This window comes from Chelonoidis abingdonii, chromosome 7 (assembly GCF_003597395.2).
Source record: "Chelonoidis abingdonii isolate Lonesome George chromosome 7, CheloAbing_2.0, whole genome shotgun sequence".
NCBI lineage: Eukaryota > Metazoa > Chordata > Testudines > Testudinidae > Chelonoidis > Chelonoidis abingdonii.
The window spans coordinates 91,087,380-91,108,570 of NC_133775.1; the positions used below are offsets into that span (position 1 = coordinate 91,087,380).

The following is a 21,191-nucleotide window of genomic DNA, read 5'->3' on the forward strand; positions in this document are numbered from 1 at the left end:
GTAGGAGGGAGGTGGTTGGAGCAAATGGCCCTAGGGCACCCTTCCAGCTGGTGCAAACTAGAACATCCCTGAGGCTGTTCTAACTTGCTCCAAGGTCAAATTAGCCCTCAGGATTGGGGGAAAGGACTACCAGGAAATCATTGCCCTCTTCCTTTCTCAGGTAAGCCAAGTGCAGCTCAGGCTTACCTCAGGGTCTAGCCCATTGAATGTATCTATGTTGTTTAAAAGCCCAGCTTCAATGTGGTTTCTTATCTCTTACCAACATAGCTAGAATTGCACTTAAAAAATAATAATCCTAATCTCAGCAAGACTTTTTCAAAACATTTATTAGTGTTTCAGGAAAAATAATAGCAGTGTGAAAAGATACAGAGCTTTGTCTAAATCCATATGCAATGTTTACAAGCTTATTTGGCTGTAAATTCTATATGAGATAGAACTAGTATGTTTTTCTCCCAGAGAACTGGAATTTAAGGACAGTTTTTTAATTACGTTTCAGAACTTCATTTTTAAAAACAGGACAGTGTTTTTGTGGGGTGATTGGTTATTTCTGTATTTTCCAGTAAGCATTTTACTTTTCCCAGTTTCTCTTATGGGTGGTTTTTTTTTCAGATGCAAAACTTAAGAGAAATATCCAGACCTTGTTTTTGAAGTTAAACCTCCTTTGCAAACAGCAGGTTCAGGAGGATTGTTGATCAGCGTATCATAAGGTCTCTAAGGGGACAGTAGATTTTTTAATTGATTTCACAAAGAATTAAGGCTATGTAGATGTCTTGATAACATACTCTCAGGTAAACATACCCTACTTGTTAGACATGAAAGAAGGTTTAACAATAAATAAATGATTTGTGCTATCAATAACATTATGGAACTGTATAAAATTACATTTACGTTGCTGTAAACAACAACAAAAACATACTAGTGGCATGAATATATACAACACAGGTCATGACATACGTTTAAATTACCATAGCCAGCAGTGTTTGGTTTTTAAATGGAGACACTATAATAAATAGAAATGTTAAATATTTACAATAATAGCATATGTGGAATCAGTAGATGAACACAGAAAATCTTCACACACAGAGGAAAAAAAAGTTATGCCATATACAAAATCCCTGCCCCCTTGAAACAATAAAGAAATTTTCATTGAATTAACGAGATGGAGGAATATATACTTTTCCTCATGCAGAATGAATGAATAAAAGTAAATTGTATGCATGCTGAGGTGATATGTTGACTAAGACATTCAAGAGTTTATATATATCGCTATACGTTTGGTTCTCATAGATGAATCAGACCTTTAATGAGAGAGAGAGAGAGAGAGAGAGAGACCTTAATGGAGTTAGGCAAGAATATTAACTTGGTAGCAAGTCCTTTTTGCTGTCAGGGTTTGGTTCTCTTTTCGGTTTGAGCTTGTCCTTTACTTTGCCTATGTGTCATCATGGGGCAGTGGGATGCTCATGAGGAGTTCACAGTGAGGGAGACCAGAGACTTTCCTATTGCATCACCAGCAGCAAGACACTTTGTTTTGGGGCAAGGAGGGTGTCCTTCAAAGCAAACCATTGGAAGCGGTGTATGTGCATTGACATTAGCTAGGGAACTACAGTCCCTCTGAGTTGCACCTTCTGTGTGTATGAGCCAAGGGCCACCATTGCCATGACTGAATCAGTCATCTTGTCCACATACTAGAAGGAACTTGCCCACTCCTCAAGGGCTCTTGGCCTGATCCTAGATTCCCCAAGGTCAGATGAGAGTTTTGTCAGAGACTTCAATGGGAGTAGGATCGGGATCTTTTTTGATCAAGAGGTTGATGGCTGTATAACAGTGTAACTCTTCAGGTTAATGGTTGTTCCTTGCTCCCTCCCAACCAAGGAGATTTACCCACATGTCTTCTATTAAGAGTAATGCCCAAGATTCTGCTAAGGGATATATGAACAAATCTCCCACTGAAGATACTGGAAGCCACATACACATATCCAGAAGCAGAATTTGACTCAGTGGGAGTTATAGCTAAATCCCTTGTGGCGCTAATCATCTCCACTCCCACCAAGTGACAAAGATGTAGGTCAGTTCCCTGTGTTAGTTCAGGCTGTACCAAACTGCCTTTCTGCCACTGGTGATTTGACTCCAGGCCTTCTGAAGCAAAAGGCCAGTGCTCAGATCCTTGGTGTGATACTATCTTGCACGAAAGCTCATCCTTCCCCAACAGACGTTACTGAAGTTCCCACTCCTCTCTGCCTTTGGACACGATAACCAATGTTTTAAGAATAACATCCTAGAATAGGTGGTTGCAGCAATGCAACTTGAGGGTCACATTTGCATATGGGGATAAGAAAGGATGCACCATAGCATCTCACCCTAACTTTAAATCACTCAAGAAGATTAAGCTCTCCAAACCCACCTTATCACTCTGCATTTCACTCTCACTCTGTAGGGTTTGGAGGTCACTACCCAGTGTGCTAGTTTAAAAAAAAAAAGTTAACTGTCTCTCACTATCCCATAGTCATTTTTGGCACTTTGATAAACCATGGCCTGTGGCCAGATTTAGAACACTCAGTCTCTACAACCCTGCAAACTCCATAATGATGCTTCCAAAGACAATAGAAGGGACAGATCTTCAACAGGCCTCCACAATACTCCCTAAGCCCCCAAAGCTTAAGGACACATCAACTTTGTGCCTAAGCCCCACATTTTGGGTTGCTCACAAGTGGGGAGGCTGCTGCAGCAAATGCTCCTCTGTGAGCACAGCCGCAGGTTCTGAAAGAGGACATGCCTGGGGACTTCGGAGGTCTGTGGAAAATGTGCTCATTCTGATACTAAGCAGGTCACAAAGCTGGCTACTTAGGCCACCGACATCTTGGAGTAACTGGATAAATAAAGTAAAGTTAAGCAGTGGTTAAAATACATACAAGGGGGCATTTTTAAGTCGGATAGTGTCACCCTGACAGGAACAATGGCTCAGGACTTGAGAAAATGACGTAGCTCAAAACATCAATCTCCCCGTGCAATAAACTGGATATTTATTTCATTAGCGTGTCACAGCAGCCCACTTTGAACTCTTACAGTCACAGCCATGGGCAGAGAAAATCCGTTTGGAATTCTGCCATTTGCTTGGAGACTGCCCCCTAAGCATAGTGGAGCTGTGAGCTGAGAATGGCCAAAATAAAAGCTGGCTGAGCCCTCCCTGCACCCTTTTCCCCAACCAGAAGAAAGGCAAATTGAAAACAATATCCACTTGTTCTGTTGTTTTTAAAAGGGGTGGTGGTGGTAAAATTTTTGTCTCACCCATTGGTTATATGAGTGTCCAATTCTCTGGAGACAATCAATAACCCAGAACCACTGCTCTCCTTCTACTAATCTATACACTATCACTGATGTCCACATATGCCACAATGCCCTGTGCTTGACATCACCCCTCTGAATGGTAAAGGTTTTGGAATGTCCATAGCTAAGAAGATGGACTCAATGGAGGAAGTTTTGGTGGAGGGGGAGGGTTGAGTTGGTGCCTCCTTTCACCTTCGGATGTCAGAGAAGTCGGACAGTTCTTCTGCCCGCTCAATGATCCCGTGTGCCCCTTTGGGGCTGTGAGCTCCAGCTTTAACCCGGGGGTGGGTGTTCAAGTGAGCCCTGCCACCTCTCTCTCCCTTGGCAGCTCGTGAGCTCTCCCTGTGGTCAGACTCAGGGTGGACTAGTATGTCCCCACGGCCGGTAGAGGCTTTGGTGGCTTCACCTGGCTTCCTCTCAGGACCCAGTGTGGAGTCGCTGTGCACGACTGAGGTGCAGAAGCTCAGGATGGAGCATAGGCTTCCCCAGTTCTGTTCACACTGGGTCTGGATGCTTCTGGTGATAGCCTTTTTCACTTCATCCCCACATGTGAGCAGAATGTTCACCAGGTCGACATATGGCCTGGAAGTAAATCAAACAGCAGAAGGGGAAGTTAAAAGAGAATCGTGTTGCAAGAAGGTTACACATCAGCAAGTGGGTGTGAGATCACTGTTCTTTATTCTCCTCTTGCTTACTCCAGAGCATCTGCTTGGGGCTGACTGTACTTGTCAGCTAGTGGCCAGATGCTATAGAAGACTTAAATGCAGTACAGGAGTTCCCTCATCTGGCAGCTACGTTTTATATCCTATATGTTACTATAATTGAGACTTGAGTCCTTTGGCAGCATCTCCACCAAGTGAACAATAATGTCCCATCCCCCTACACCTGGAAGCTGCATTAGGCATGGCTTCTACAGAGACATGGCTAGTTGGGTTACGATGGGCAACAGATGCAGAATGTTGAATTGTCTAGTGGACAAAACAAGGGGGTAGGAATAGGAATCAGGAGACCTGTGTTGCTGCTTGTGTGGAGTCAATACTGCTTATGTATTTTAGCACAAAAAAGTGGATGATTATATGGTGTCTGATCAGTCAATTGCATGCTTGGGAACAGCTCACCCATTTGAGGAGTCAAGATGAACTTTGTACCCAATGCCCGTTCTCCCTCCTGTCCCCCCCTGCACCTGAGTTGATATGGGCTGGAGAGTTGCATAGATTTGAGGGGGGATGCTTTTGGCTGCCACAAGCACAAAGATTTATTTTTAAGTTGAAAATAAAAAACATATACGTAGCAGAGGCAGAATTGTCACCAACTGTCCCAGAGATGGACTGCCTCCAGTCCTGCATTTACTCGGGCTGTGTCTACACTACAGCAGCTCCGATGCAGCTGCACTGCTGTAGCTCTTCTGGTGAAGATGCTCTGTGTTGACAGGAGAGAGTTCTCCCATCGGCTTAATAACTCCTGCCTCTGGGAGAAGCTGTAGCTATATCGGCGGGAAAAACTCTCCCACCAACATAGCACTGTCCACGACCTAAGTTATACCTAAGTAATTTGGAGTGTTGGCATAGCCTTAGGCTAATTGTGAAATTGTGATTTCAGAGCAGTTAGAGCCAGAAAATACCTATTACAAGACTGAATCCAAATCTTGTCAGGGTAGGATATTGCTTCCTGATACTTCTCTAACAGATATTAAATCAGTCCTACATGTGGCCTCTAAAAACTTTATTCACTTCTACAAATTACGGTCATATGAGAGCCCATATGGGACTCAGCCTTTACTCCTTGGGACTACAGTAGAGAAAAAGCTGGGACTGAAAGCAGAATCTTTGGCTCTCTAGAATAGCTGGGATGTGGGGGGCTGAAAAAGGGCAGCTCCTAACTGACCTAGTGGCGATTTATCAAAGCATCACTCTGCTTATGTTTTCTGGGAGGGAAGGGGCAAGGTCTCTGGACCCTCTCAAGGAGTGGCAGTAGTAAGAAAATATCCTACAGGGAAAAAGAATAGTGAAGCCTACTGGACACACCATTCACATAAAAAGGAAATATGCAAACTTGCCCTGAGCTAAGGAGATGTTTTTAATATCATTAGATACTACAGTGGTCAGCACAGTATAAATACCTAGATAGTGTTTTCTCCAAAGCCCTGTCAGCACATCTGCCACTGACCTAATGCTCTGTGACTGTGCATGTTTCAGCATGGCCACCCTTCTGTCTCCTTCCCCCCACCTCCCTCTTAGTCGTCAGCTGAAATGTGGGACCTTAAAATTAGCCAATTCCCTTCCCATGTGGCCTATCGAGTTCCTAAAATATCTAGCTAATTACGGAAAACTGACTTGCAAAGTCACGCTATTTAATTGTAACACTGGTAGATACTCATATTATTGTACATAACAGTAACCAAATCTCACACCTCAGGGCATAAACTAATCACCTGCCTAGGTCAGGGAGGAATTTCCCCACCCAGGTGAACAGCATTGCGCAACAGGCTAGGGGTTTCTCTGGGTTATTTTCTGCCTCTGCTGGAAGCAAGATCAATAGGCCACTGATTTAATTCTATGTAGCTAGGAGACTTGAAGTCCACCTTGAAAGCACAGTTTGTTACCATATTGAGTTGTCTTCTCCAGACTTATTTGGTTCCATTTCTTTCCCAACAAGGATAGATTGAAACTATCTTCACCCCCACCCAACTGAGGCAGATGGCAAGAGGATTGCCATTCTATGGCAAGTGACTCAACGCCTTTGGGCTAGCCTGAGAGTACAGGCAGAATTCTGATCACACTTGGCAATCATCCACCAACTGGGAAAACTACTGACTGACAATTTTTAATTTGAGTCGCATCCTGTGGTGCTGCATTCACATGACACACCAGGGCCAGTGAATGGATGACGCCCAGCTTACTTAGTGAAGTGTCAGAGAGGACAAGGAGAACACTTGCAGGAGCACATCTGGTAAGGCAGTAGCACCAGTACAGCAGATTCTTAGCAGACAGGCTGGGAGAGCCCAGAAGGATGATACAGTTAAAAAAGTCTCTAGTCAAAGGAACCACCTGAATTGCAACTTTAGCATTCTCAAGGGTCCCAATTCAGCCATAGCGTAAGCAGTGGCAGCTCCACTGATTTCAGTGATGTGCCCAGCCCACTTACACCAAGGTTGAATCTGACACAGAGTGGTGCTGATGTCATCTTCGGTGGAGACCAGTTGTGCATAGTGCTGGGTGCCAGATGAGCCCTGTACCTGAAGCTATCCTCTTGAAACAGGCAAAATAGACAGGGAGGGATAAGGAGAGCTAGCAAACGAGGATAGTAGAGTGGATGAAAGTACCAAGATTTTACTCTGTTGTTAAACTGAAGTTTGTATGGAATCACTAATGTCTGGAGATGCAACATCTTTGAAGGAAGGAGTTTAAGGAATAAGGAATCCATCTTTGGATTCCTGACTGGGGTAGTGGTGGTGGGATTTTTTTAGTTATTTGAAGCATAACGGATCCTGGAAGTGCAACTGTTCTGACCATTTTCACCATTATAATAAAAAAATAGATCCAAACCTCCATTCCCCCAACCTGCTCCCCAAGAGGTGCCCTTACAGCCCACAAGGTGCTGTTTAGCTTACACGTGAAGAGAAACTGGTAAAAATAATATGACAAGAGACTGCTCATTTTGGAATAGTACAGGAGGAGGTGGTGAGAATGAGCGTCAATAATGTTTCCTGGTCTAAAGTTTTGTCTTTTATTTGAAACAGAAACTGTGAATGACAGGACATGCCTGACAACTGAGCCAGTGAGAATTTTACTGACATCCTTTAAAAAAATTGGACTTTGGCTCTACAAAATCACCTGAAAAATGGTAGCATGGTTTTCCTGGTACAATTAGAAGCCTTTGTTAGTTGTGCCCTTTACAGGTGTTTATAGTCTGCCAGAGCTCTGAGGAGTGCCTCTTCTCCGTCCCTTGACTTCACACTCTCCTCATCCTACTTGCTATCCTGGCTACAGGATAGCTGTGTCCTAGTGACCTGCGCAAAACACGGAGTCAATAGACCTGGGTTTATTCCCAGCTTTGCCACCCACTTGCTGATTGCCTCTGGGCAAGTCACTAGGTCCAAAATTCTCAAAACTTGTCCTGATTTTGGGGGCCTCTATTTTGAGAGCCCAACTTGGGATAGGCAGGGTCTGATTTTCAGAGGCACTGAGCACTCATAGCTCTAAAAGAGCTTAGCTGACCAGGCAGGAGGTGTACCGAGCTGAGGACCCAAAAACTAAGGCCACTTTTGAGAATTCTGGTCTTACCCACTCTGTAAAGTGGGGAACATTGACTCACCTTGGCAAAGCACTCTGTTCTTATTGCATCTTTCATCTATGGAGCTAAAAAGTTTTACCTGTAGACAAGTATCCACTAATTTACAGCCTGTTAATCCAGCTCCTGAAATGCTGGTGCTGGTGTGCAGTGTGACACACTGTTTGCCCTCACTATCCCAGAAGAAGCCTGGCATGCTGGTGCCTCCACAACACTCTCATCCTCTGCCACGAGGACAGAGACCAGAAATGGCAATGCAAAAAACAACCGCGAGGACACCAGCCATGCTGTTGATCCTAGCTTCAGGAAGGTCCATGCTCATGGAAGAAAAGTTGCTCTCAGTGGGCCCTGTTCACTTTGAGAAACTGTAATTAACGATGGAGTAAATTTGTGTCACAGCTCCATCTCCTTAAGCGTAACCTGGAGTTTAAGGGTGGGATTTTAACAGAACGTAGGGGAATTAGGTTGGGATTTTCAAAGGCCTTGGTGACTAAGAATGCAACACTAACACTTACTTTGAAAGTTGAACTGGTCATTTCATTGCTCTGTGCCTCAGTTTCCTCACCTGTAAAATGGGGATAATGATACTGACCTCCTTGGTAAAGCACTTGGGGATCTTCTGATGAAAAGTGCTATAGAACAGCTGGGTGTTATCTGTCATTGTCTATGGGTTTAGAGGGTTTGGTTATTCAATAGGGAATGAGAAATCATTGGGGTATGGTATGAAGATGTCCAGTGATAATTTTTCTGACAGCCTGTGGCTGAGCATCCCTGTTTCTGGGTGCAATTTCCATCTGCAGAAAAGTAGTCTCTCATTTTTGCACTAGCAAATGAAGGGTGGGCACAAACCACAGTAGTTTGTGCCTGATTTGCTCCTGCTATTTGGGTAGTTTAGATGTGTTATTAATAAGACTTATACCGGCCATTCACTGCAGGTGTAAACTGTACTCCCAAAAGAGGGGAACTACTGCAAATCTAGACTCTAATGTTCCATTTTGTATGCAGTTGTGTCCTTAGACATTTCCTTGGCAAGCATATGGGGTTGATGAGAATAGGAGTATGGGGCTTTTCTTCATGACGGTCTAGGCAGTTTCTGTGACTAACAGCAACAACAAGATGCTTTAGGAATATGAATACTTGGGAATTTCATAAAGCAATCAGAAATGGACTGCAATTAATCTTCATGCAAGATTATGTTGTTTGGATGAGGGGAGAGTATGACATCTGTTATTTCAGTAACAGCTGCAGATACCTGGGGATAATCTATTTCTTTACAAAATAGAACCGTGGCATCAAACTGTTATTACCTAGTGTAAATACCACTTCACTTATATGTTTTCTCTCTTTCTTCGGTCAGTTTGTTTTCTCTTTTAAAATAGAAGATCTTTGGGGCAGGGACTGAGCCTTCTTTTTTGTTTGAAAAGTGCCTGGCACATTGTGGGTACTTCTGAAAACAAATAATAATGCCATAGCTTAAAAAAAAAAATTGATCCAACTTCAACACATTTGTTCCCCTCCCAAGGTCATGTCTGTGTAAGATACTACTCATCACTTTTGTAAAATGTCAACCAGTCTTTGCAGCACCTCTACGAAAAGAGCTATCCCATTTGACAGATGAGAAACTGAGGCAGAATAGTTAAGTGACTTGCTCAAGGACACAATTAGATGGGACGGAACTCAGGATTTCTTGTCTCCTGGGGGAATGACTATACAACCCAGTAGACGAAATGTCTTTTTAGGTGAAATTCTTCCCTCACCCTTACTACAATACCAGGCTCCTTGCACATTCATACTTACTCGTGCTGCAGCAGGTCTTTGAAGTGAATCATATCCACAATGACTTGGACATTCTCCTTGGCGGCAGAGCAGAGGTCGTGTTTCAGGTAGCACTCCCGCTGTAACTGGAACACCATGTCTTTAATGGCAGGGCACTTGCGACTGATGCAGCTGAATTTGTGTCTCAGGGCGTGAGCCTTACACTTCAGAGCATCTTTAATGAAGGATTTTCCCTGAGAAGATAAGAAATGGAGTAGTTCTATATTTGTGTCCATTAAGCACATCGGGTGATTTATGCTCAACTAGCCACTTCTGCACATGACAGAGTCAAGGGTTATTAGACTGCTAAGGCTATTTGTTAATGTCTCCCCCCGTTTTATTTCTTTGCTCCTAAAGGCCACGTCCGGTTGTCCTGTCCTGCCATTCTAGAAGGGCTGGATGCTGTTCCTAGGCTGGTTGCGTCTGGTTTTCTCCATGGTTGTAATGCTTTCATTGCCTCCTCCCAGCACTGAGTGTGCCCTGCCTCTACCACAGCCCCTGTCCTTGCTGGTCTAGGAGAGAAAGAAGCGGCTTCATTCTAAACAACAGAGAGCCCAACTTAATGAACTAAATTCATTCCTGGTCTGTCACCATGGACTACATTGGGCTTACATCACTGATGAGAGTGACCGAATGTGTTTTTTGAGTCTCCAGGACCACAAAGGGCATATTCACCGTCAGTCACACTAAAACTGCCTTTCCTTATCAGTTTGCAAAGTTCACATAGCTCTTATAGAAGCACTCCCCGTCCCCTTAAGGAAACCCCTGGCTTCAGTATTTCCTGTTTCCCTCTCCTATCCTCACAATAAAAGACTCCCCAAATCAATGCTACCAGCCCACTCTCATAAGCCACCCACAATAACATCTTGATGTTTGTGTCTGCTGGAGGGAAGACATTTTAACCTGAAGCCTTCACAAGCAAATTGAAGACAATAAAGGCAATTTAGGCGATGTCCAAACCATCTTCCATGCTCTCCTCATATTGCTTTACAGAGGAATAGTCAAGGCATGCCCATCCCTATCCTTTCTTCTGTCCACCATTAGATATTATAGCTAGCCCTACTATATATGTATGTCACAATTCTCTTGGCAACTATGCTCAGCTTTCGTCTCCTTGTTGAGTGACAGCTGGGTGGTAGCGATCCCGTGTTGCCCCAGTTTTTATTAGCCTCAGGTTATCCTAGCTGATGGGTGATCAATGGGCTGATTTTTGCTCTCTCTGATTCCAGATTTACACCCTTGTAACTCTGAGATCAATTGTTATACCAGATTCACACAGAACTGAGAGCGAGACACACATGTTCCCCACTGATCAAAGTACTGTGTCAAACATCACTACCTTCCATTCCAAGTGCCAGGTGCACTTCTTTGACCTTGCATTCAGTAACAAACACACAGCACAGTAGACTTTAACTAACTATTGTACACACAGAAGAAATAATGTTTTAAAAAACCCAGTCTCACATTTTTGCCACTGGAGAAAAAAAGTGGGGTAAGGAAAAGAGAGAATCACGTGTGACAAACACTAGTCATGTCAGATAGGATTCTGGAACTTGCTCAGATATTGTAGTGATAAGGCCAGTAAAAGAAACTGAAGAGAAGAAATTAAAGTCAATGGGAATTACACATGTATATTTTAGAGGACAATTTGTTCCCATGGATCCGTGTCTACTGCATTGCAGTAGAAACAATCTGGATGTAATATAGCCCCTGTTCTCTTTGAAGATATGAACATGGCCAATGGAGCAATTATTTGCTGGCTTTTATGCAATAATTTCATATGTGTTTGGTTTTCCCATGGCTTTACTTCCATAAACTTTTTGCTTGTTGATAATATATAATGTATAAAATAAAATAATCTCTAATTATCATTCTCTGGCAGTTGCCTGGAAACTAAGGCTGAGATTTTCAAAGATGCCCAGAGGATCTGGACACACAGTTCCCATCAATTTTACTGGACATCCAGATCCTTTATGTATCTTTGCAAATCTCAGCCTAAAATCTCCAGCACAGGGGAATTTGTTTTTCTGCTAGGTCTGGTCCCAGGACCCAACTAAATAGAACAGCTGGATCTGCAAGACAGCTCTGCTTTCTACTATGCTGTATAAAGTGCCATTAGGCTACAGCTGGGTGACTTCAGTAAAGTTATGCTGTAAACTGCACGCGTCAAGCCAAATGCCGCTGGCCCGTTGTAATGTTCTCTTCTCTCCACACTGAAATGGGAGAGTAGGTTTACGAGACATAATAACAGGATGCTTCAGTGATGCCTAAATGGTCTGGAGAGAAAATGAAGGAGACAAACTTAATACCGCATACTGCCTAAAGAATGTATTTTATTGTCAGTGTTCGAGCCAAAGGACTATTTGAATACAGCAGCTTTTGGAGATGCCTGTGCTAGTTGTGTGTAGTTCTTGAAAATAATTTAAGGTCACATTGGATAAAATTTTCAAACATGCCTAAGTAACTTTTGAAAACGGGACTTAGGCTCCTAAGTCACTTAGATGGTTTGGAAAAGTGTATCCATCAACTCACTTGAATTAATTTGATCAGATTTGCATAGGGAATGCTAAAGTGTGATACTTCAGTTGATATAGAGATATTTTCAGCATCATATATACATATGTCACTTAAGTAGTAAAATGATACATACACAATACTCCCTGTGCCTCTAAGAACTTACAATATTTCAAATATTTCAATTTGTGTCAATGGGATCAATCCTATAGTCCTTAATCAATGCAGCAGGAGTTTTGTCTGAATGAGGACTGCAGGATCCATTCATGGCATCATCACCATTCCATTTTTGTTATCACAGGTCCACTAGAAAAAAATTCTTAGGTGGAGGTACAGCTCAGTAGGAAACAGAATGTCTGTTGCATAGGACAACTTAAACACAATGCTTATGTTATTCTATTCTTAGGGTTTGATGCAATACCATTCAAGTCAATGGGGTTGTATGCATCCAATTCTTAATTAAGGAAATGGGAGTTGGGCATGTGGAAGAGAAGATTTGGTCCTTAATTAAAGCCTTATTTTAAAGATGTATTTTAAAAAATCATTAAATTAAATATAGCACCTTCTAAACATATACTTCCAGGTATTCCACCCCCCTCCCCTCTTTTTTTTTTTTGGTTACCTGGGCATCAAATTTTCCAGCGTTGTGTAGGAAAGTCATGCAGATCTCATGTAAGCCTCGGATCTCACAAGAGTTGTTTTCAAAACATTCAAACACTCCACATCCCACATCGCCAGCATTAACCAGGCAGTGCTGGATTTCAGCTAAAATGACCATTGATTATGGTTAATTTGTACAAATATTCATAAATGGGGGTGAGGGGAGAGAGAAGAGTTATTTTGCTAAGATCATCAGTTCAAAAGGAAAAGCACATGAGACAACCGTTCCTGTACCCACCACATGTCCACTTTTTGCAGAAATTAGGCCAACATTTTTATGCATTTTGTTATGAATGTAAGATCCAAAAAGTAAATGCCAAATTCACTCCACTTACATCGTAGCCATAGTCACTTGAAAATATCTTATGTTGTTTCATTCTTTCCAAGCATATGATGGGTCTGATTTACAATTCCTACTCTCGCAAAGTCCCTCATTAACCTGAATGGGAATTTTGCCTGAGTGAGAACTGCAGGATCAGGCTAACATTTATTTTGTCTAGGACTCCGAACCAGTGTCTGGTGATTAACACACCACTATTTGCTGACCACTGGGGACCCCAATCCTGCTGCCTTTGCAGTCAATGGCAAAATTCCCACTAATTTTCAATGGGGGACAGAGCCCCTTGTTGCATGAGCCCCCTCCCCATCACCCTCCTTACTATCCAAAAATTCAGATTAATAGACCTTTCAGCCATATGCACACTGAATCTGTTATTTTTCCCCTTCTAAACTTTTGTACAATATTGAAGCAAATAATGTTTTATTTCAAACATTGAACAGACACGTTCAAACCAAAATCTGAACAAGGCAGCTCCTTGCCCTTCCTTAAAAAAATGCTACCAAAAGGAAAGTGGTTGCTGAGAAGCTTAAGGATAAAGTCAAATAGGGGCAGCTTTTAGAGCAGAACTGAGGATGCTAAGAATTTGTTGTACTCATTTACTAGTGGCACCTTTAATTAAAGCTCACTTTTTGGGATCTAGCCCTAATCCCTCTCTAAACCGCAGCATGCTTTTAAAACATCTGCAGCCTTCCCCCTTGACATGCTGCCATCTGAAATCCCTTCCAGCAACTTTCCTTTTAATTTTAATTCACTTAGGGCAAAGAGGAGAACAAAATGTTGATGTAAAGTAGTGAGTTAGGAGATAATGGAATGTCTCTTAATATATCTCAACAAGAAAATTAATATGTGCAAATACCGTGTAGTAACGACCCCGACGATGTCTTAGGAGTTTGTGTTCAGGTAAAAAGAAAGACTATCAGATGCGCAGGGGGGAGCGAAAAGAGGAGGGAGGGCAGAAAAAGCCACATGGGGCTTTCCAGTTACAAAACCAAGGGGAGTTGGAAATCAGTTAATCAGTGTGACCTGGCATTGTGTTATTCCCACGTGGAAAGCTGCACATACAGAGGCACACAAAATGAAAAGGAGTCTCTTTGTCAAGCGTTGTATAACTGCATCTTGGTTTTTTTGGGTCTGGAAGCCCAGCTGTAGTGCTTCTGTTGGCATTTGGTTGCAGACGGTTCTCGGATCACATGTTCTGGCTCCCAGTTTGCTGAGAATTGCACAGTGCCGTGATTCACATGTGGCAGTCCCTAATGGGCATTCGTGCATTCCGGCTCGTGTGTGTGTTTAAACAAGGCTTGCAGCATTGAGACAGTTAAAAAAAAAGTAAGAGAGAAAAGAGAAAAGTGTACAGCTCCCTCGCGCTCTTTCCATGCCTGGGAAAAGATCCAGTAATGTGCACGCCTCGGTTCTTTCTACTAGGCAGATAATACACGAGGAGGGATGAGAAGAGAAACCCCATGGCCAATTGCATCATTAGTTGGTTCTGTGCGCAAGAGAAGCAGGCAGCAGCTCTAGTAATTTTCAGTCACGTTTCCCCCCACCCCACCCCCATGTTTTAACTGTGTATTTAGCATAGAGAAACCTTCTCTTTCAGACGAAATCTAAACCTCTGTTCAAACAGCATCTCCTGGATTAGAAATCGCCTGCGTCTGACCTGCTGGAGTTTCTTGTTTGCCTCCAGACTGGTTGGATTATTTAAAATTAAAAGGATTGAAGTGGGACTGATTTGCAGTGTGCAAGGACCGCCATGGCACTTTTCTGGTTCGGTGCCACAAGTAACTCTAATCTTAAACAAAAATCGCGTCTTCACCATTTATGATCACAATAACTTTCCAGTTGCCTTGCCGCTAAACTGATCTCTATACGGATTTCATCATTGTTTAGCAGAGATTAAATGCAGCGAGCTAGCTGTCTCTGCGATTCACAGGACAGCACGTGCTTGGCTAGCTGGGGCTTTAAAGGTAATTAGGAGTGAACACTTATTTCCTCATGATTTATCTTTGACAGTCACACATAAAAATATGGCATTATGCACGTCTAGTTATCCAATACTCTGTAAATGCAACTGAAAGACACCATTTCTGTTCTATAACTACTTCCTTACTGAGCAATATTTAACATGCAGTTTGTTTGCATTTGAGTTTAATTAGACCAGCGTCTTCAAGCATTCCCCCCCTTTTTAGATCACATACCTGTATTTTGCAAAGACAGACGCCCTTTCTGTTGAGGGGCTCTCTCTTGGAGACCTTCCGGCGGATTGGTGGCTTCTGTGCCCAAAACTGGATCAAAGCTTGCAAATACCAACGCCAGGGTAACTAATTTACTTAACAGCTCTGCACACATGGTCCTGGTTGCAACCCCACACTGGAGACCTTGGTGGGTTTCCCACCTCTTGTTTCTTTTCAAAGCGTGTATAAATGGAGGCTACTGCTCTTCTTGTAATCTGCTCGCTGGATAGCATGTGATCAGGGCTCCTGCAAGTGCTCAAAGTGGCCAGAAAGGGAAAGGATGGTGCCTCAAATATCCCTGGAAGCTCTGGTGTCACTTGAATGAAGGAGTCGAGCAGGTGTTGTCCACCAGCCCGACCAATAGGAGCCCTGTCCCCCTGTGACACTACGCATAGGGGGCGGTGCTCGTTCTAAACTACTACACGCTGTAGAACAAAATGTGAGGAAACTTGCATCAGCAGGTTGCAAACTGCACAATAATGATCATGAGCAACAAGGAGCATTTAAACACAGGAACAGACTGCAACCTAGTTAAAATCTTGCGTCTCGGAAGGAAAATCTCAGCCATTGTAGCTTCAGAAGCAGCACCGGGAGACTGAGAAAAGAGGGGATTCTGGGGTCCAGTACACCCCCTCCATCTATTCTTTCCTTTTGTATTCATAAAGGCTTTGAACATTTAAAGCACGTTGCTTGAGCAGGCATCTGGAGGAGAATTTACACTGTGTAATGATTATTAGAATGTTGGGGGGAGCCAGCCAGGAAGAGGGGGAGGGGGATTTTCACGTGAGAGGCTGGAATGGGGTACATCATCTTTGCGAAATGACAAAACTCTTCCCTCCGCCGCTTGTTCCTTTAAGCTTGACTCCCTGCGCGGGTGTACCTCCAGTCGCTGTGGGCTACAGACCTTAGCTTGACCGCTTGACGGACAGCAAGCACAGCTCGGGAGGATTCCTATCCTGCGAGTGATGCTCGAGGATGGGTGCTGGGCGGTGGCGTGCAAACAAATCTGGATGTTTGTAATCTTCCCATGTGTTGCTTTGTAAAAAGGAGAAGGGAGCCCCAGAGATCCTCTAGTCAGTGAAAGGAGCTGATCACCAGCCCGCACAGCTGCTGGGCTGGCAATGCAACTTTAATCTACTTCAAACACACGTTGCCACCTTTCCAAATCTACCCACCACCACACTTATCTTTGCCTTTCTCACTTTGTGTTTTTTGGCTGGCTTTCTTCAATCTTCACTTTGAATGGCTTGTCTGCAATAGGGTGGAACACCGCCCCCCCGCCCCCTCTCGCTCGCACAATGAAGTCACTTGGATCTCCAGTGTCTTTTCTTACTGCGGGACCGAATGGACACTTGAATTGCGAGAGCTGATTGAAAACATTCACATCGTGCACTAAGTAGCGGTGAAATACGTTTTCTTAGGCGCTCCCCCCCCGTTGGTATTTTATTTTGCATCTTTGCAGAGACTTCTTCGGCCAAATTAATCCCTGGGGTACACTCATTAGAGTTGCATGAACTCGGCTTCTTATGCATTGAGTTCTCAACCAGGGCCCGATCCTGCACTCCTTGCGCACCCTCAACGCCCTCCGAGGCTGGGATGCGCAAGGAGCGCGAGAGCGGAGCACCCTTTCAAACATCCCTCTTTGCGAAACCCACAGCCGCTGCAACAAGTCTCTTAGCCTGGCTGCTTCTTGTCTGGGTGGCTGGGGGGCAGCCTCCAGCAGGTCATCCGGGAAGAAAGGCTCGGGACTATACCCCCTTTTCCCCAGCTGCGGTAATACACGTCAGATGTTTCATCAGACAGCGCGGGCCACGTGCAGCTCTTCTCTCTAGCACTCCGAGAGGCGCGCGAGCTGCTGGGAAGAGCCCCTGCCTGCTGCTGCCATGTGGCTGGGGGAGGAGGCACAGGCACCCCTCACCGGCCTGCTTCTGCTACCCTGGGCTGGGAGGAAGGAGCAGCGAGGGTGCACAGTGAGGAATTTCCCCAGCTGCTGCACCAGTGATCCCTTCCCCACAGCTGTCCAAATGCACTTGAGGAAATCCACTCAAACCTCCTAAAGTGAGGGTCTCCCTGGAAGGTCGTGACACCAAACTATGGCTCCGTGGTTAAGGCTAAGACCCAGAGCTTGTCTACACTACAAAATTAAGTTGACATTGAGCTGCTGAATGAATTAAGTCGATTGTGCGTGGCCATACCATGCTCATTGTCTTGATGGCGTGTGTCCTCACTAGCAGTGCCTGCATCATTGCACAATGTAGTGCATCGTATGTAGCTGTCCCAAAATGCAACTTGCTGCCTTGTGTTTGGAGAAGTTTGTGCAATGCCTCATGGGACCAAAGCATTGTCGCAGGGGCGAATAGGAACATTGTGTCAGCATCCCATGATGCACTGTGTGCCCTCCCTCATATCAATGGCAAACAACACAATAGTTTTTACGCCTTAAAACTGCCGCATATACGCCATAACCCCAGAAGCATGGAGCCTGCTCAGTTGTGTGCACTCTTGCTGTGAGCATCTCAAATACCTCGCTCCTTCCTCTGCAGTATTTCCAGAGCTAAAGTAGGGTCTGCCGTGCAGAACATAGCAATGTCCTGCAAGCAGCCCTGCTGCAAGCCATTTTAAAAAACAATTCACAGTTGCTGCTGGCAGTCACAGAGCAGCTGCACTCTGTTGAGCACCATTTCTGGTCCCATGAAACAAGCACTGACTGGTGGGACTGCATCGTTTTGCAGGTATGGGATGATGAGCAGTGGCTGCAGAACTTTTGAATGCGGAAGGCCACCTTCCAGGAACTTTGTGCAGAGTTTTCCCCTGCCCTGCAGGTCAGCAACACAGAAATGAGAGCTGCTCTGACAGTGGAGAAGCGAGTAGCTTACAACGCCAGACAGTTACCAGTCAGTGGGGAATCAATTTGGAATAGGTAAATCAACTGTGGGAGCTGCTGTGCTCCAAGTGTGCAGGTCTATTAGTTGACTTCTGTTACAAAGGGTACTGAGTCTGGGAAATGTGCAGGACATAGTGGATGGTTTTGCCACAATGGGGTTACCTAATTCCGATGGGGCGATAGATGGCATGCATATGCATATCCCTATCTTGGCACCAGACCACCTTGCCAAAGACTACATAAACCGAAATGAATACTTTTCAGTGGTATTGCAAGTGCTGGTGGATCACAGGGGTGTTTCACCAACATCAATGTAGGGTGATCGGGAAAGGTTCATGATGCGCACATCTTTAGGAACTCGGGTCTGTTCAAAAAGCTGCAATCTGGGACTTTCTTTCCAGATGACAAAATGAACACTGATGACATTGAGCTGTCTATAGTTATCCTGAAGGACTCAGCCTTGCTCCCATGGCTCATGAAGACAGACACTGGCCTTCTGGACAGCAGTAAGGAACTGTGCAGAATGGTGGCTGAATGTGCCTTTGGTCATTTAAAAGGGCGCTGGAGAAGTTTACTAACAAAGTTGGACCTTAGTGAAGAGAACATCCCCATAATTATAGCTGCCTGTTGTGTGCTCCATAAAATCTGTGAAATAAAGAGGGAAAATTTTCTGCAGTGTGGGCAGTTGAGGCAGATTGCATGGCAGCCATTTTTAAGCAGCCAGACACCAGGACAATAAGAAGAGCACAGCAAGGGGTACTACATATCTGCGAGGCTTTGAAAAGCTGTTTCAGTAACGAGTCACAGTAATGTGAGCTGCTTGTCTGCATTGTGCTTTCCCAAACCTTCACCTGGCTTGTATCACTGTCCCTGTAAAGCTAACTGTGATGTTATTGATATAAACTGTGACCATATAAATCATTGTTGCAACCAAGGTCCTATAGTAGCACCAAATCTTGTACAAAGGAGGTCAAGTAAGGTGTCTATGGAAAGGTTGTAATTTGCTGGTTATGATTATGCTGTGTGTATGTGGGTATCATTTTTGTATTTGAAGTTATGAATAGTGGCTATGCACTTGTATCTCAATGTGTTTAATTCTGTTAGCATCAGTGAAGCATTTGGTCAGCTTCTTGAGAAAGGACTATTCTGAGTAAGTGCCCAATCAAGAAACACTTAACTGACAATGGATTTTGGGAGATGCCAATCCACATCTGAGATTTCCTAGGAATGTTCAAACTACCGTGTAAACAATGGCGTCAGCCTGCTAAAAGCTGAATCATTCATGGACATATGACTTGCCCAGGTGGCTACAAACTCCATTTTGTTGCTGTGATTTTGCACAGAAGAACAAGGGGGTTTCCGCCCAGAAGAGAGTGAATATAAAAGGTCCTGAAAGCCTCTCCATTTTAACTTCAGCTGGCTCAAGAGATGGCCTTTCCATCCCAAAGAGATGCCTGAAAGAAACTGGAACAAATGTCTGTAACTACGGAGAGTGTGAGTGATTGCTGGACCCAGGCTATAAACCACAACGTTGGGCCCAGACTAGGAAGGAGTCTAGTCTGTGAAAGAAGCTTATTGGGATATCTGTGAGGGTGAGATTTACCTGTATTCAGTTTCCTACTGTATTAGGCTTAGACTTGTGTGTTTTGTTTTATTTTGCTTGGTAACTTACTTTGTTCTAGGAGTACTTGTGGCATCTTAGAGACTAACACATTTATTTGGGCATAAGCTTTTGTGGGCTCAAACCCACTTCATTGGATGCATGCAGTGGAAAATACAGTAGGAAAATAGATATACACAGAGAACATCAGAGGCTCGTTCACCTGCACATCTACCAATGTGATATATCCCATCATGAGCCAGTAATGCTCCTCTGCCATGTACATTGGCCAAACCAGACAGTCTCTATGCAAAAGAATAAATGGACACAAATCAGACGTCAAGAATTATAACATTCAAAAACCAGTAAGAGAACACTTCAATTACAGGTCACTCAATTACAGACCTAGAAGTCGCAATTCTCCACAGGGTACCACAAGTACTCCTTGTTCTTTTTGCAGATATAGACTAACATGGCTACCACTCTGAAACCTGTTGCTTTATTCTGTCTGTTATTACTTGGAACTACTTAAATCCTACTTTTTATATTGAATAAAATCACTTTTGCTTATTAATTAACTCCCAGAGTAAGTAGTTAATACCTGGGGGAGCAAACAGCTGTGCATATCTCTCTATCAGTGTTATAGAGGGCAGACAATTTATGAGCTTACCCCATATAAGCTTTATACACAGTAAAATTGATTTATTTGGGGTTTGGATCCCATTGGGAGCTGAGCGTCAGGGTGCTAGAGACAGGAGCACTTGCTAAGCTGTTTTCAGCTGCAGCTTTGGGGGTGTATGTCAGACCCTGGGTCTGTGTTGCAGCAGATTAGCATATCTGGCTCAACAAGGCATGGTTCTGAAGGCCCAAACTGGCAGAGAAAACGGGCTCAGAGGTAGTCTCAGCATATCAGATGAAAGTCCCAAGGGGGTCTCTGTGACCGAACCCATCACACCAACCCTCCGCCCAAGCCCAATGCTTCTACTCAATAAAGAACATTTATTTCTCGAATCTATTTACTTTATTTAACAAACATAAGTAAAGAAGGAGAACAGAAAAAAAAGGTAACCTTGGGGAAGAAGGGTTGTAAAGTTGGAATGGGAGGAACATTTTCAGCTGTGTAACATAACACCACATTCCAGACCATCAAAAGTCTGTGAATGGGCACTTTCTGTTCCTCGTACCCTTCCCCTGAGTTAGTGAAAGGAATAATGGACTTTTCGCCCATGCCTCATGGAACGTGAGGAGGAGGGTGATTCTCTGCCAGGCCATGCTGACCGGCTGTCCACCAGGGTCTGCAGAGGGACCCTACCCTCCTGCTTCTGTTCCTGCACTTCAACCAGATGCCTCAACATGTCTGCTTGGTTCCTCATAATCTGAAGCATCTCATCCTGCACCACACCATCTTGCTCATTGGAAGCTTTCCTGCTCTCCATGTCCATGTCTAACTTTTCGGACAGTGAAATCCTCCACACTCTCAGCTTTGTGTCAGCTGTCCCAGAGGCGCTCATTATCTTGGTGAACATGTCCTCC

At 44.0% G+C, this 21,191-nt stretch overlaps 1 protein-coding gene across 1 annotated transcript; it reads right to left on the bottom strand.

Annotated features, from left to right (window-relative positions):
- Positions 1-340: 340 nt before the first annotated feature.
- Positions 341-15,459, bottom strand: STC2 (stanniocalcin 2). Its single transcript, XM_032801504.1, has 4 exons — positions 15,139-15,459; positions 12,566-12,708; positions 9,412-9,623; positions 341-3,906 (listed from the first exon to the last, which is right to left on the bottom strand). The coding sequence occupies exons 1-4, from the start codon at positions 15,287-15,289 to the stop codon at positions 3,513-3,515; spliced, it is 900 nt and encodes a 299-aa protein (XP_032657395.1). The 5' UTR covers positions 15,290-15,459; the 3' UTR covers positions 341-3,512.
- Between the last annotated feature and the right edge of the window lie 5,732 nt (positions 15,460-21,191).